The sequence below is a fragment of the Larus michahellis genome, chromosome 3 (genome assembly GCF_964199755.1).
Source record: "Larus michahellis chromosome 3, bLarMic1.1, whole genome shotgun sequence".
Lineage (NCBI taxonomy): Eukaryota > Metazoa > Chordata > Aves > Charadriiformes > Laridae > Larus > Larus michahellis.
Genome location: NC_133898.1, coordinates 70,523,616 through 70,535,865, shown reverse-complemented (window position 1 = coordinate 70,535,865; position 12,250 = coordinate 70,523,616). Strand labels below are relative to the sequence as shown.

The 12,250-nt window shown below is 47.2% G+C and overlaps 1 protein-coding gene across 1 annotated transcript; it reads right to left on the bottom strand.

Moving 5' to 3' along the window:
• Positions 1-7,496: 7,496 nt before the first annotated feature.
• Positions 7,497-10,768, bottom strand: CCN2 (cellular communication network factor 2). The gene is made up of 5 exons (XM_074580700.1): positions 10,351-10,768; positions 9,987-10,209; positions 9,586-9,837; positions 9,155-9,366; positions 7,497-8,831 (listed from the first exon to the last, which is right to left on the bottom strand). Exons 1-5 carry the CDS (start codon positions 10,399-10,401, stop codon positions 8,535-8,537), a joined length of 1,035 nt encoding a protein of 344 aa, XP_074436801.1. The 5' UTR covers positions 10,402-10,768; the 3' UTR covers positions 7,497-8,534.
• Between the last annotated feature and the right edge of the window lie 1,482 nt (positions 10,769-12,250).

Sequence of the window (12,250 nt, the reverse complement as noted above, 5' to 3'; positions counted from 1 at the left end):
AAGAGGCAAAGTGTGTACCTGAAGCACAAGGCTACTGCTGCTGCCGCAGCGCAGCCACACGGTGTCAGTGTGATGCAGAGAAAGAGCCCGGTCTCATCCCGGGGACCCGGCTCCAAGCCCTGTAGCCCCCGGCAGCAGAGCCCTGGGCCAGCTAAGACCCCGGGGGGGCTATGTAGTACCCAGCACGGGGGCTTCTTGCTGCTTCAGGAGCTGTTAGTCTGATACTGGTTGAGGTGGTGTGTTAAGTGCTAGCTAAGATAAATATTAGAATATATTGCTGTACTTCTACACCACCTCTTAGCAGCATCATCTAACAAATTATATGCTCCAAATTTGGCTCATTAAGAAAGCAATTTTTATCGAAATGTACTCCTGAAATAAAACGTCAGGCCAACTTTTTCCTCATCCTTGCTTTGGAGAAGCAGTCAGACAAAATACAGGTGCCAGTGCACAATTTTTTTATTTTCTGACTAAAGGACAGGCAGTTTCTGAGCAACCCTACTAGCCCACAAGTTGTTCTGGTGTCAATATACAGACCAAAAAAAAAAAATAATCAAAGACTGGTTTAATGAAGTCTAATAAATAATCTTAGAGAGATCTTAGGCAAAACTGTCAACTATTTGGAACAAGAACCTGTTGCCTCTCACAATCAGCACTCACCACACAGCACAAGAAGATTTTATCAGCCAGCATTACAGTTGCTTATTTGGCTCTGATTTTTGTTGAGGGGGCCATCATATATGTCTGTGTGTGGTTGCTAGCAAGTGCACGTATTGTTTCTAAATTGTTTTGTGATAAGGTCTGTGGAGAATGCCATGCAGGAGCCAAAGAAAACATTACATAAATAGTCTCTAATTTGCTTTTCAACTGTATGAAATTAAAGCACTCTTAAGGATAGAAGAGTCTTGCTTGATTTCTGCGTGTAGAAAATCTGTTAATTCTTCATACAGAAACAAAGCTTTTACCCAGAGAGTCCTTGCACACTAAAGGCTGGCCGAACTTGCAAGCTTTGCCATGATCATTATATACTTGCAGAAGTCAGAAAAGCCAGAACTAAAAAGCCCAGTTGTACACAGTTTTCCAAAGGGTAAAAGATGAGCATACTCACATTTGTAGAGTGGAATATTACAGAATCACAGAATGGTTCAGGTTGGAAGGGACCTTAAAGATCATCCAGTTCCAACCCCCCTGCCATTGACAGGGACACCTCCCACTAGACCAGGTTGCTCAAAGCCCCATCCAGCCTGGCCTTGAACACTTCCAGGGATGGGGCATCCACAGCCTCCCTCGACAACCTGTTCCGGTGCCTCACCACCCTCACAGTAAAGAATTTCCTCCTGATATCCAATCTAAATCTCCCCTCTTTCAGTTTGAGGCCGTTACCCCGTGTCCTATCATTACACTCCCTGATAAAGAGTCCCTCCCCATCTTTCCTGTAGGCCCCCTCTAGGCACTGGAAGGCCGCTATAAGGTCTCCTCGGAGCCTTCTCTTCTCCAGGCTGATATTGTATAAGACAACACTTTTATATTATAACTGCATCCTCCTGAGGATAACCACATGACACAGAAAGCTACAATGGGGATGTGTGTGCATGCGTGTGGATGGTTAGACTTCACAGGACACCCTTGTGCTAGATGTATCCCACGTTGACTAGCTCTAAGAGTCAGGTACTCTGGCTGTTAAGTGAAAAAGGTGGGTAACATCGACAATTCTCCTCCAGCAGCATTTTGTTGGGTATCTACTCAAATATCTGTAAAATAAAACGGCCCTTCTACAGTGCTGTTTATTATGGAACATAAGGACGAGCAGCAATGCTGAGCCTATAACACAGCAAGGAAAGCCAAATGTTGCCTTTCCTTACAATGCTGATCCCAGGTGGCTTCTCCTTGCCATTTGCAATGCTGGGATCCATTCAGGATCACTGGGGCCTGTTCTGTAGTATGTCTATGTAGTGTTTTCCAAAGTGGCTACATATTTGCTATGGAGCTGTGGCTGGAAGGATCACTGTAAGGAAAGAAACATTTAATTCCTATGCCATTTTATAAAAATCTGTGGAGTCACACGCAGAAGAAAAACCTCAGTTGAACAGATTCCCTTAGATGGGTAACTACAACTACGCTGCTGATGGGAAAACCCATTGAGAGCTGGCAGCTCCCAAGATAAGATGAGCTGACCGCCTTCATTTTCTCAGCACAACCCATTCTTTTACTCTCTGGCTTTACAGCATGTAGTGGGTCACAGCTATTCTCATGCTTTTCATCAAATATGCATTTGTCTCTTGCTCTTGATTGACAGATAAGAAGGTACAAATTTTGCATAGTGCTGTCTTTCTGTCTTGCTCTTGTTGGCTGTGAAGCTGAACCCCAGAGGGATGGTTATGTGTTCATCTGGTCTGTTTTCTCTTGTTTTACCCATCCTCTCCTCCTGCCAGGCTCTCCACCTGGGGTTGCAGCTGTGTGATAGCAAAGCACCGTTGCAGACATCAGCTGGGCCCGTACCTGTTCTTGGACCAGTGAATGGCTCTGTGCATATGGTGTAGCCAAAGCCTGAGAGTTAGGGCAAAGTAAGCTCCTTCAGAGCATGGTGGTGTGCTAAATCTCAAAGTCCGTGATAAAGGTGATTTCTCATCAGGAGACATCAAATGTCTTCTTTAGTTAAGAATAAAGACCTTTTTTTTTTTCATTGCATGATTTAAGAAATATGTCATTAAGAAAGCATAATTAACACCATACTGTATCACAGTGTATAAAGGTTAGATCTATTACCTTCCTATACGTTACATTTCTAAAGCTTGAACAGTATTTCAGATCTATTTTGAGTCCTTGTCCATCACATTCATTTACCACGTACTCTGGCTTATCACTGCCCTAGTAGGTGGTTTTAGCTGTTTACAGAATACTTTCTTGTGCAATACTTTCTCCTGCGAGTGCTTATTGCCAGGCAAATGCCACAGGAGCCAGCCTGTGCCCTCTTGGGAGCCCCCCCAGGCAGACAGCCCCATGCAGTTCCTCTAACTTCGTCCAGGCTCAGGACTTGGGGCTACAGGTGGTCTAAACCCATGTGACTGCCGCTATATCAATTAGCCAGGCTGACCTAAGTCCTGAAAACCGGCTGAAAAGCTGGTTCTTAGCATTTAGCTCAGGAGCAGGAAAACATATTTCATAGCTGCTGAAAGCTGTTAAATACCTGCTTTTAATAGGACTAATTTAAAACAACAAACATTTCTTTGGATTGTGCGTTTCTTTCAGTGGCCCAATTAATGGGGCTGAGTAATGAATGGAGGCACCGCTGGATTGTGTTTACACTGCAGTACCGCGTTGGCAACCTTTTGGTCCTGCTCGTGAAGCTGTAAAATGCTTTGTTCCTCACAGCATAAACACTGTTATACTACTATTAGGGTTGGATTTACTTACCATTAAGCAAACGTAAATACTCCTGCATTTGGCACCGCCCCAATACCAGGCAGGAGCTGAGGAATGCTGCCACAATACGCAGTTGGGAGGTTTCTGGGGGGGACTTTTCGGAATCGTCCCATATTCGCTGCTCTGCGGGTGTGGGCTCGGACCGCGGCGCAGCCGAAAAGGCCAGGGCTAGCAGCAATGACTGCGAGCAGTTGTCCTCCGACGCAGGAGCAGCGCCGGGTCGTGCAGTGGAGGTGGGACCTTAGTCATGCTTCTAAACTCTGTTCAAACGCTAAACGCGTTGAAGGCTTTAGTACAGTTTGGGAACAGGTTCCTTGAAGAAATTCTTGGTATTTCCTGGTTCCAGGCAGGCTGAAAAACACTGTGAGAATGTGGTGGCTTTTGGTATGTCCATTTATGGGCATGAATCAAAGGAACTGCAGGGAGGAAAAAAAGTGGAAAATGAGAGGAAAAATAAGTTAACTGAGCTACTTCCTCTCTCGGATTCTTCTTGGGTTTTGGGCAAAGCCTTACACTGGTATTTCATCCCAACTTCTCCTCGCTAACTACTTCCATATGTAGGCATAGTATAACATCAGTTAAAGCCACATTTAAGCACTGTTTTTAAAGAACTTAGGTTTTTGGTGGTAGGATGCGAAGTCAGAATGGTTGAATTATTATATGTTTAGGTAAGAATATTACTGTTCCTTCTTACTCTTAATGTTCTTTTCAGTGTAATGGTACAAGTGCTTTCTTCAAGTGTGATGTCTGAAAAAGCTATGCTACATGCAAAAAAATACAAATGATCTAGTTAGAGCATGCTATTTCTAGTGGTGTCCAAAAGTCAGTTTTCTCAGCTGAGTCCCCGTCTTTGTGAGACAAACAACTGGATACTGTTCAAAGACTTATTTGTTCCTGTGTGGTTACGGATCATTAAAAGTGGCTCATTCTTGAAGAGTTTCTTAACTAGTGTCTTTTGGATGTTTCTTAGCTCTGAGGAATCTGACAAATTTCCATCTGGAGAGTAGAGCTTATTTCATATGAAAGGGCTATAATCGTGTCTGTTGTTCACATCTGTATTGTGTTAGAAAGCTAAGCTGCAAATCCGTACAAAAGTGTTACGGTACAAAAATCTGAAATATGATGGCTTACAGTTATTTCACAAATTATTTGGTACTCTGGTCTTCAGCCACCTTGAATGCCTGTTTAATGATTAATCGAGTATCATTTATTAAATGAGTATTGGCTTTACAGTGGTCCCTTCCCAACTGTATTATTAGTATTGCTGGTGATCCATTTTAAGGAGCTAGTAATTTGAATGAATATACTTTCATATGTGAATAAAATGTTTTAAAAGTGCGGTAGAAAACCTGCACGATAGAATTTTATGAGGATTCAAACATCCAAAAGCAAACTTCCAAAACAAGGTGTTTTGGAAAGAAAGTGATCCAATGTTTTCTCTCATGTAAGTGACTTTGGACTTTTGAACTCGAGTTTTTCCTCTTGCATCTATGCATCTTCAGCCCAAACAATGAAATCAGAAAATATCTTTGCGGTTGAAAGGTTCCACATTTTAACCACCATTTAAGATGCCACAAATTCCACACAAGGGCTCCTTTTGCCCAGGATACCTTTGAAATGACTGACTGCTTACAAACAGTATGACATCTACCTGCACCTCTAGGAGACCTTGCAACAAAGTATTTCAATTTCTTTACCTTCAGAGGTCTAACACTTGCGAAATGGTGTAAAATGCATGATTCTGTCAGAAGGCTACATGTGTTCCTGGAAAAAAAAGGAATGCAAATCATTATAATGCAGCGATAGCTGAGGTTTATGATCCTTGATATGCTCAGGGGAGAGCAACAACTTGCTAAATAGCCTTGCACATGCGGCGTACTTCCTTATTTTAATTTGCAGTGGCAACAGCAAACCGCAATCCAAATATTCTGAGAGAAGACCTCTGCCATCCTTTTCTCCTGGCCTGAAAGCAGTGTGATGATTTGTCATGCGGCGGGCAAAGCAGCTGCATCATTGCATTACCAGGCACAGGATGTGTCGGGGTCCTGAGCTGTTTTGGGGGAGCCCCTTTGTGGGTGTCTAATTACAGGTGGCCCTTCCTAAACTAGAGCCCTGCTGCCGCTCTCTGCAGCCCTGGCTGCAGCCTCCTGTTCCAGGCACAGCTGGTGGAGGGTGCTGGGGGGTGGCCACGGCGCTGTGCAGCTCAGGGGTCTGAGATACAGCCCACACCGCAGAGGACTGGGACCAGAACCTGAGTGACTCTCATGAACCATTCATGAGGCTCACGAGGTCAATATTATAAGGAATGGCCATTAATTATAACATCTGATATCAATTTGTAAAAGAAGGCAGGGCAGGGTTGTTAATGAACGGGCTTGAGCAGCATCATAAACACCCCATCTCTTAAGGGCGCTAATCCCAACCTGCTGGGTATATTGTGCTTCTTTCTTCTGATCCCAAGAGCTTCTATAGTGATATCTATGAATGAAGTCCACGTATGTCCTGTCCTTGCTGGAACTACAAATGACAGTTCTCTTGTTATTTGGGGGTGGAGCCACAGCAGCGGTCGGACAACCAGGCCTTGTGGTTGTATGAGCGTTTGAAGTGTTTCCAGGGTGAACTGAACGGCTGCATCATATTCATAACCTGAAAAAAAAAGAAAAAAAATAGAGAAAAAATGCTGGAGAGTCTCAGGGAGTGTAAGAGCCAGAGGCTACCCAAAACTATTTCATATGGGACACAAAAAGCCACTTCCTCATGCCAGGAGAATTCCTCGTATTTTTTAGAGGAAGGGGAAATGCTTCTATGGCCTTGTGCAAAGCCTGGTGAGGCCACTGGCAAGACTCCCGTTGACTTCCCATTAGTTTGGGGCTCTGTTGGCCATCATTAGTCAAAGCTGGTGTTACACTGATTTGCTGCTAATGCTAGCTGAAATCACTGGGATTGGAAGGTGCTCAGGAAGGATGGACATTTTTGTAAGCTAACACTCTTTCACCACCAGGAAATTCCAGATTGAACTTGTTCGCCTGAAAAGGATTCTTGTTGGAGAGTATGTGTTTTTTCTGAAAACAAGAACTAATGCTTCTAGTGCAAAGGTTAATTTTAAATTCAGAGAATCCCCTCATCTTAATAAAGGGACAAAAAAAAAAAATCTGTTATTAACGTAGGACCTAGCACAGGACTGAAGCTTTCCTTTTAGCTTTAGGGGGATGAGGGAAGTAACTTACAACTGTCCTTATACTGCTTTTTTGCTTATCTGAGAAGAACATTTGGACCACTATCAAAATGCGTAGCCCTTACAACGCTTCTCATCTCCAGGTCTGCAAGAGTTTGAAACAACGGACACTTCACCAACAGAACTGTCACATAAATTGATTTGCCACCCCCCCCCCCCATCAACTAGGAAGATAACCCAGGTATTTGCCATCCGAGTTCAGTGCTCTGTCTACCATGCCATACTAAGGTCTTAATTCAAGTAAAAACACATCGAAGTTAGCCCTACTCTGCATGAAGATCTTAAGAGGCCCCTTCCAACCTGTATTATTCTGTGATTTTTATGATATAATTCATTAGCTCTTCACCAAGAATTTTACTACCTTTTAGGCTTCTGGATTTGACTCTTAAGAGTCAGGAACCACTTTAATGTAGGTACTTTAAAAACCTTTTTCCTTGCCTTAGCTGAAAAGAATTTTTAACCAGTGGAACATTTCCATGAAATTAAAGTATGTTGCGTGGAGTATTATAGCAGGAGTTGAATACTATGGTGACCAGCTGGCTCATTTTAAAGTCACCATATATGATGCATGAGGAACCTGCTGCACTTTCTAATGCAATACCAGGCTTGGCAAAGCAAGCCTGGCCCTGCCTTCCAGTCTAAATTCACAAGCGTAACAAACCATTGTTGGTTCACTAGTAACAGAATAAGTAACCATAAATCATTCGCTTATTCAAGAGTGTACATGCTTCTGGACAAAAAAACCCATCACGCATTACTCAATTCTCACGTAGTACAAAGACAAGCCCTTTTAGGAATATATAAAGTGAAAACTAAAGGTAAATGAAATACCAAGCCATTTATATAAAAAATATAAATACTTTATTTTCAACTAAAAAGGTGCAAACATGTAACTTTTGGTCACACTTCTCAACAAATAAACTGTCCAAAAAGAGCCATAGTCAAAGAAAGAAACAAATGCTCGAGTGGAAACACTGATGGTCTACAGAAGAGCCATTTTTCTTAAAGCCACTTGTCCAATAAAGTGGAAGTAAATGTACTTTGCCAGATGACTGCTTTGTAAAGATACTGGCACCTTATCTCTAATACTCTTCATCTTGATCTCAACTCACCATTTGGCCCTATCTGAACAATTTCCACTGGAGCATCTATTTCATGCTTTGAATGCATTGTCAGACAAGCTTTAAATCCTACCTATCTTGTTCCAAAACAGAAGGCTATCATTGAAATTTCAAAGCATTAAACAAAAGGCACAAAACTTTAAATTAATTTAGATAACTGTACAAATATATATACACACAGTATTTACAATATTAATAAAAAGTAGCTTGTTACAGGTAAATTAACTGCCACAAGCTGTCCAGTCTAATAGACATGATTCTGATTCTTGTTGACCAAGCCATATGAATCAGAGTGTCAGAGCTGAAACATTACCGTCCTGACTAACAGAACACCTTCTACTTAGCGCTTTGCTGGGCGAGGCTTTGCATTCCAGCTGTTGCTGTCACTAAACCAGCGCCAGCAAACACGCTAACGGTCTCCTTCACAATTGCACTCCTAGACGAAGCACGCTGTACCACGTTAAGGGAACATTTGCTTGAATCTGCTTTTGCTGCCTATTTCCCTTAACCCCTTCACACCACCTCATGAACACCATGTTCTGAAGCTGCGTCTTGCTGTGGTCCCACTGTCCGTTTTACCTTCTTCTTCAAACCACCACTTGGGGTCAGTAGAAAAATTGTCTTAAGTCACATGGAGCAGTTTGTTGAAATTAAAAAAAAACTGATTTAAATACCTTGTGCTATTGAATCATGTTTACAAAATGAGATGCAAATCAGTTCAAGTTGAGAATCTAGTTAGCGTCTCCTTCTGGCTTTTATGCCATGTCTCCATACATCTTTCTGTAGTACAGAGACTCAAAGATGTCATTGTCTCCAGGGCAGTTGTAGTGGCACGCGCAGGTCTTGATGAACATCATTTTCCTTTTCATGATCTCCCCATCAGGGCACTTGAACTCCACGGGGAGGGTGGCTGTTCTGTGGGGTGTGCAGCAGCGCCCGTCAGTGCAGACACCACAGAACTTAGCTCTGTAGGTCTTCACGCTGGTGCAGCCAGACAGTTCAAACTTGATGGGCTTGGAGATTTTGGGGGTGCGAATGCACTTTTTGCCTTTCTGTTAGGATATAAGCGAACAGAACATGTTTAGAAGGTAGGCTTTCACATAGCATGAAGCTTGCAAGCTAAGGGTAAGCAGACAGGCTAATCGTTATTATATTTTCATTAACCAAGAGTGTCTTACATAGTGCCATAATGCAGCATGACAGAAAATTAAGAGCATTTAATTATAAACTATTCACCACTGGGACAAACCTGAAATTTGAAGGTAACCCATTTGAAACTAACTGCCTGTCAGAACTGCACATTTTTTGATAAGACGGTTTTTGCTAGTGGATGGAAGCATCCTAACAGATCACACATAAAGATGAGACTATTTACCTTGATGTTCTCCTCCAGGTCTGCTTCGCAAGGTCTGACCATGCACAGTCTACTCTGTTTCTCCAGTCTGCAGAAGGCATTGTCATTGGTGACCCTGGTCGAGATGCCCATGCCACAAGTCTTGGAGCATGCACTCCATTCGGTGGTCTGCACCAGGCAGTTGGCACGCATCATTGTTGGATCTGGACCGTACGTATCTTCCAGTCTATAAGCTGCAAGGGACAGATAACCAGGATGAGACCACTGCCTGCTCTCGCGCCCTGCTAGAGGCTCTCTTCCCTTTCCTTAGAAATTCAGGCAGCCACACTTATCTGTGGGGTGACCCCACTAACTGCTGCGCTACAACTGCCGGGGTGCCCTGCATCAACCCATCCCACTGCCTTCAACCTCCATGCAGGAGTGACTGCCACCCGCGGTGGGACCCCACTCACCCGCGAGAGCAGGTCCCACGGCGGTCTGCTCTTTGGCCTCGTCACAGACCCACTCCTCGCAGCACTTTCCGGGCAGCTTCACCCGGCGCGGGTAGGGGCAGTCGGGGCTGGGCAGGCGGACGTCCATGCTGCAGAGGGGCACGCAGCCCACCGCCCCGTCCAGGCAGGTGCACTGGTACTTGCAGCTGCTCTGGAAGGACTCGCCGCTCCGGTACACCATGCCGCCGAAGACACACGGGGCGCCGTCCCGAGCTGCGAGGGGGCAGGAGGCGGAGGGTGAGGCGGGAGGCGCAGCGGGACCCGGACGCAGCCCCGGCTTCCCCCTTCCCCATCCCGGCGAGGACCCCGTCCCTTGTCCCCCCACCGTCCCCCCGCCCCAAGGCTGGCGGCAGCCCACTCACCGGTGCAGACGCCGATCCTGCGGTTGGCGGGGGAGCCGAAGTCGCAGAAGAGGCCCTTGTGATGGTCGCAGGGGTCGCGCTCGGTGCAGAGCTCGCCCAGCTGCTTGGCGCAGACGCGGCAGCAGCCGCAGCCGTCGAGCACCAGGGAGACGCCGGCGGGGCAGGTGGGGCCGGGCCCCGCTCCGCACTGGCACTGCCCGCTGCACTCCTGGCCCTGCGCCTCCTGCGAGCGGCGGCGGAGGGGAGAGAGAGAGAGAGGGAGGAAGGGAAGGAGAGAGAGAGAAACGGAGAGAGCGTCAGGGCCGCCGCCGGCACCGCGCCGGCCGGGGGCAGCGGTGGCGGCGAGGCGGGCGGCGGCACTTACCGAGCTGAGGAGGGCGAGGAGAAGGGCTACGGCGAAGCTGACGGGGGCCATCCCGCTGCGGTCGTCGGCTTGTGGGCGGCGCGGCGTCGGGCTGCCCGGCAGAGGGGCGGCGAGCTAAGGCGAGGTGAGCTGAGGTAAGGAGGAGAGTTTCCCGCCGGGCGATTTCTCCTCAGCGGCGCTGCGGGGACGGGCCTGTCGCGGTGGGCGCTGGGCCGGCGGGCGGGTGTCTGCTCTGCTCTCCTCAGCTCTGCTCCTTCCGACTCCGGCGGGAGAGTGGCTGTGCGACTGCCGAGCTCCGGGCCGGCCGCCCCTTTATAAGGCGGCGGCGGGGCGGCCGCGCCAATGGGCTGAATGGGGCCGCGGACAAACAGCGACATTCCGCGCATTCCTGCGCGCCGCGCCGCGCCGCCCGCCCCGCCCCGCGCCGCCGCCGCCGCCCCGGAGCGGCCCTGACCCCTGACTCCAGCATTCCTCCGTCTGCAGCACCCCCCCCCCCCGCAACATCCCCCCCCCCCGCCCCTTTCCTTCAGGTCTTTTTATTTTTCATCCCGATGTTTTTTGAATGTGAGTCACCGCCGCTGCCAGCGGCTCTCGGCCGTGTCCGCGTGTGTGTGTGTCCCCCCGCTTCCCCGGCAGCGCGTTATGTCGAGGCGGGCGGCGGGACGGGGCGAGGGAGGGGGCGGCGGGGCCGTTGCCAGGGGCGGCCGGGGGAATCCGTGATGTCCCGTCCTCGGTTCGCCCCGATCCCCTCCCGCCGGCGGAGGGGACGGGAGGCGGCGGGGTTCGGGGGTGGCCCGAGCCCACCGAGCTCCCCGGGGGCGACCGGCGGGGTGGCGGGGCCCGCGGCCCCGGGTGCCCGGTGGCGAACGGTCCCGGCGCTTCGGTACCACCAAAAAAAAAGGTATTAATTACGCTACCGGGTATAAATTGACACTGTGTACCACTGAATCATACTGAATATTTGTAATGTGTTCCTTCCCTAATAGATGCTCTCTATGAATAGAGAGAGTGCCTATTTACTCTGAAATATTTGGCACAGCGGACAGAGTCTGAAGCGTGGAAGAAGTGGCTATTATTTTCCCACTGCCTGTGTGTGCAGCTGTCATTTCTGAGCAACATGTTCCTCGCACATCCCTGCCTCCCAGCCTCGCCGATGGTCCACCCCAGGATTACAAGAAGAAGAGACCAACATGCCACCGCACTCTGCCGAAATCTAAATGTTGTGGTTTGTATTTGACTGAACCCAAGACCTAAGCATTGTGGCTTGTATTAGATCATTGCAGATAACTGTTTTGGTTCTCCTTCCTTTTTTTTTTTTTTTTTTTAACCAGGAGGATGATTCTTCCCCCACCTCCCCATGTATCATTTGAATATTCAGTGATGTCATGTTGTTTGACCTCTGCTTTAGTGCAAGGAATGCCAGTGTTGTGGCTTTTGACCTGTAGAAGTATGTTAGTGTTTAATGAGAGAGACCGGCTTAATGCATCTTACTAGGCTAACTGAAATCTGATGGATATCTTAAAAGATACCATCTTTTGCATGTAGACTTTCTCCCACTGACATACCCCCCCTCTTCTTTCCATCCCTCCATATGTAGGCATACCTCCATGCTATCACACAGCAATATGCATGCTGTATTGAGGGAAAAAGAAGCGTTTTCATGTAAAGCCCCAGTAGGATGTGCTGTACTGTAAAACTGTTATTTATATTCTGCCAGCACTGTACTTTGGCTGGTAAAGTCATTTGGATGTCATTTCTTCTTGAAATTCTCCATTAAAAGAAAGGGGATTGGCTCTGAAAGAAAAAAAAAATCCCAGAGGAACAGTTATGGTAAATAATATATGTTCCCAAACCCATGAGGCCTCCTGAAATCTGTATTTACTTGAAGGACTCCAATGGC

Bases quoted from the DNA above. Each gene is read 5' to 3' on its own strand.
- CCN2 (XM_074580700.1), bottom strand. From the start codon at position 10,401: ATGGCCCCCGTCAGCTTCGCCGTAGCCCTTCTCCTCGCCCTCCTCAGC. The intron at 9,838-9,986 runs GTGAGTGGGCTG...GCCCCCTCGCAG, and splicing joins CAGGATCGGCGTCTGCACCG to CTCGGGACGGCGCCCCGTGT. The intron at 9,367-9,585 runs GTGAGTGGGGTC...TGTCCCTTGCAG, and splicing joins CGTGGGACCTGCTCTCGCGG to CTTATAGACTGGAAGATACG.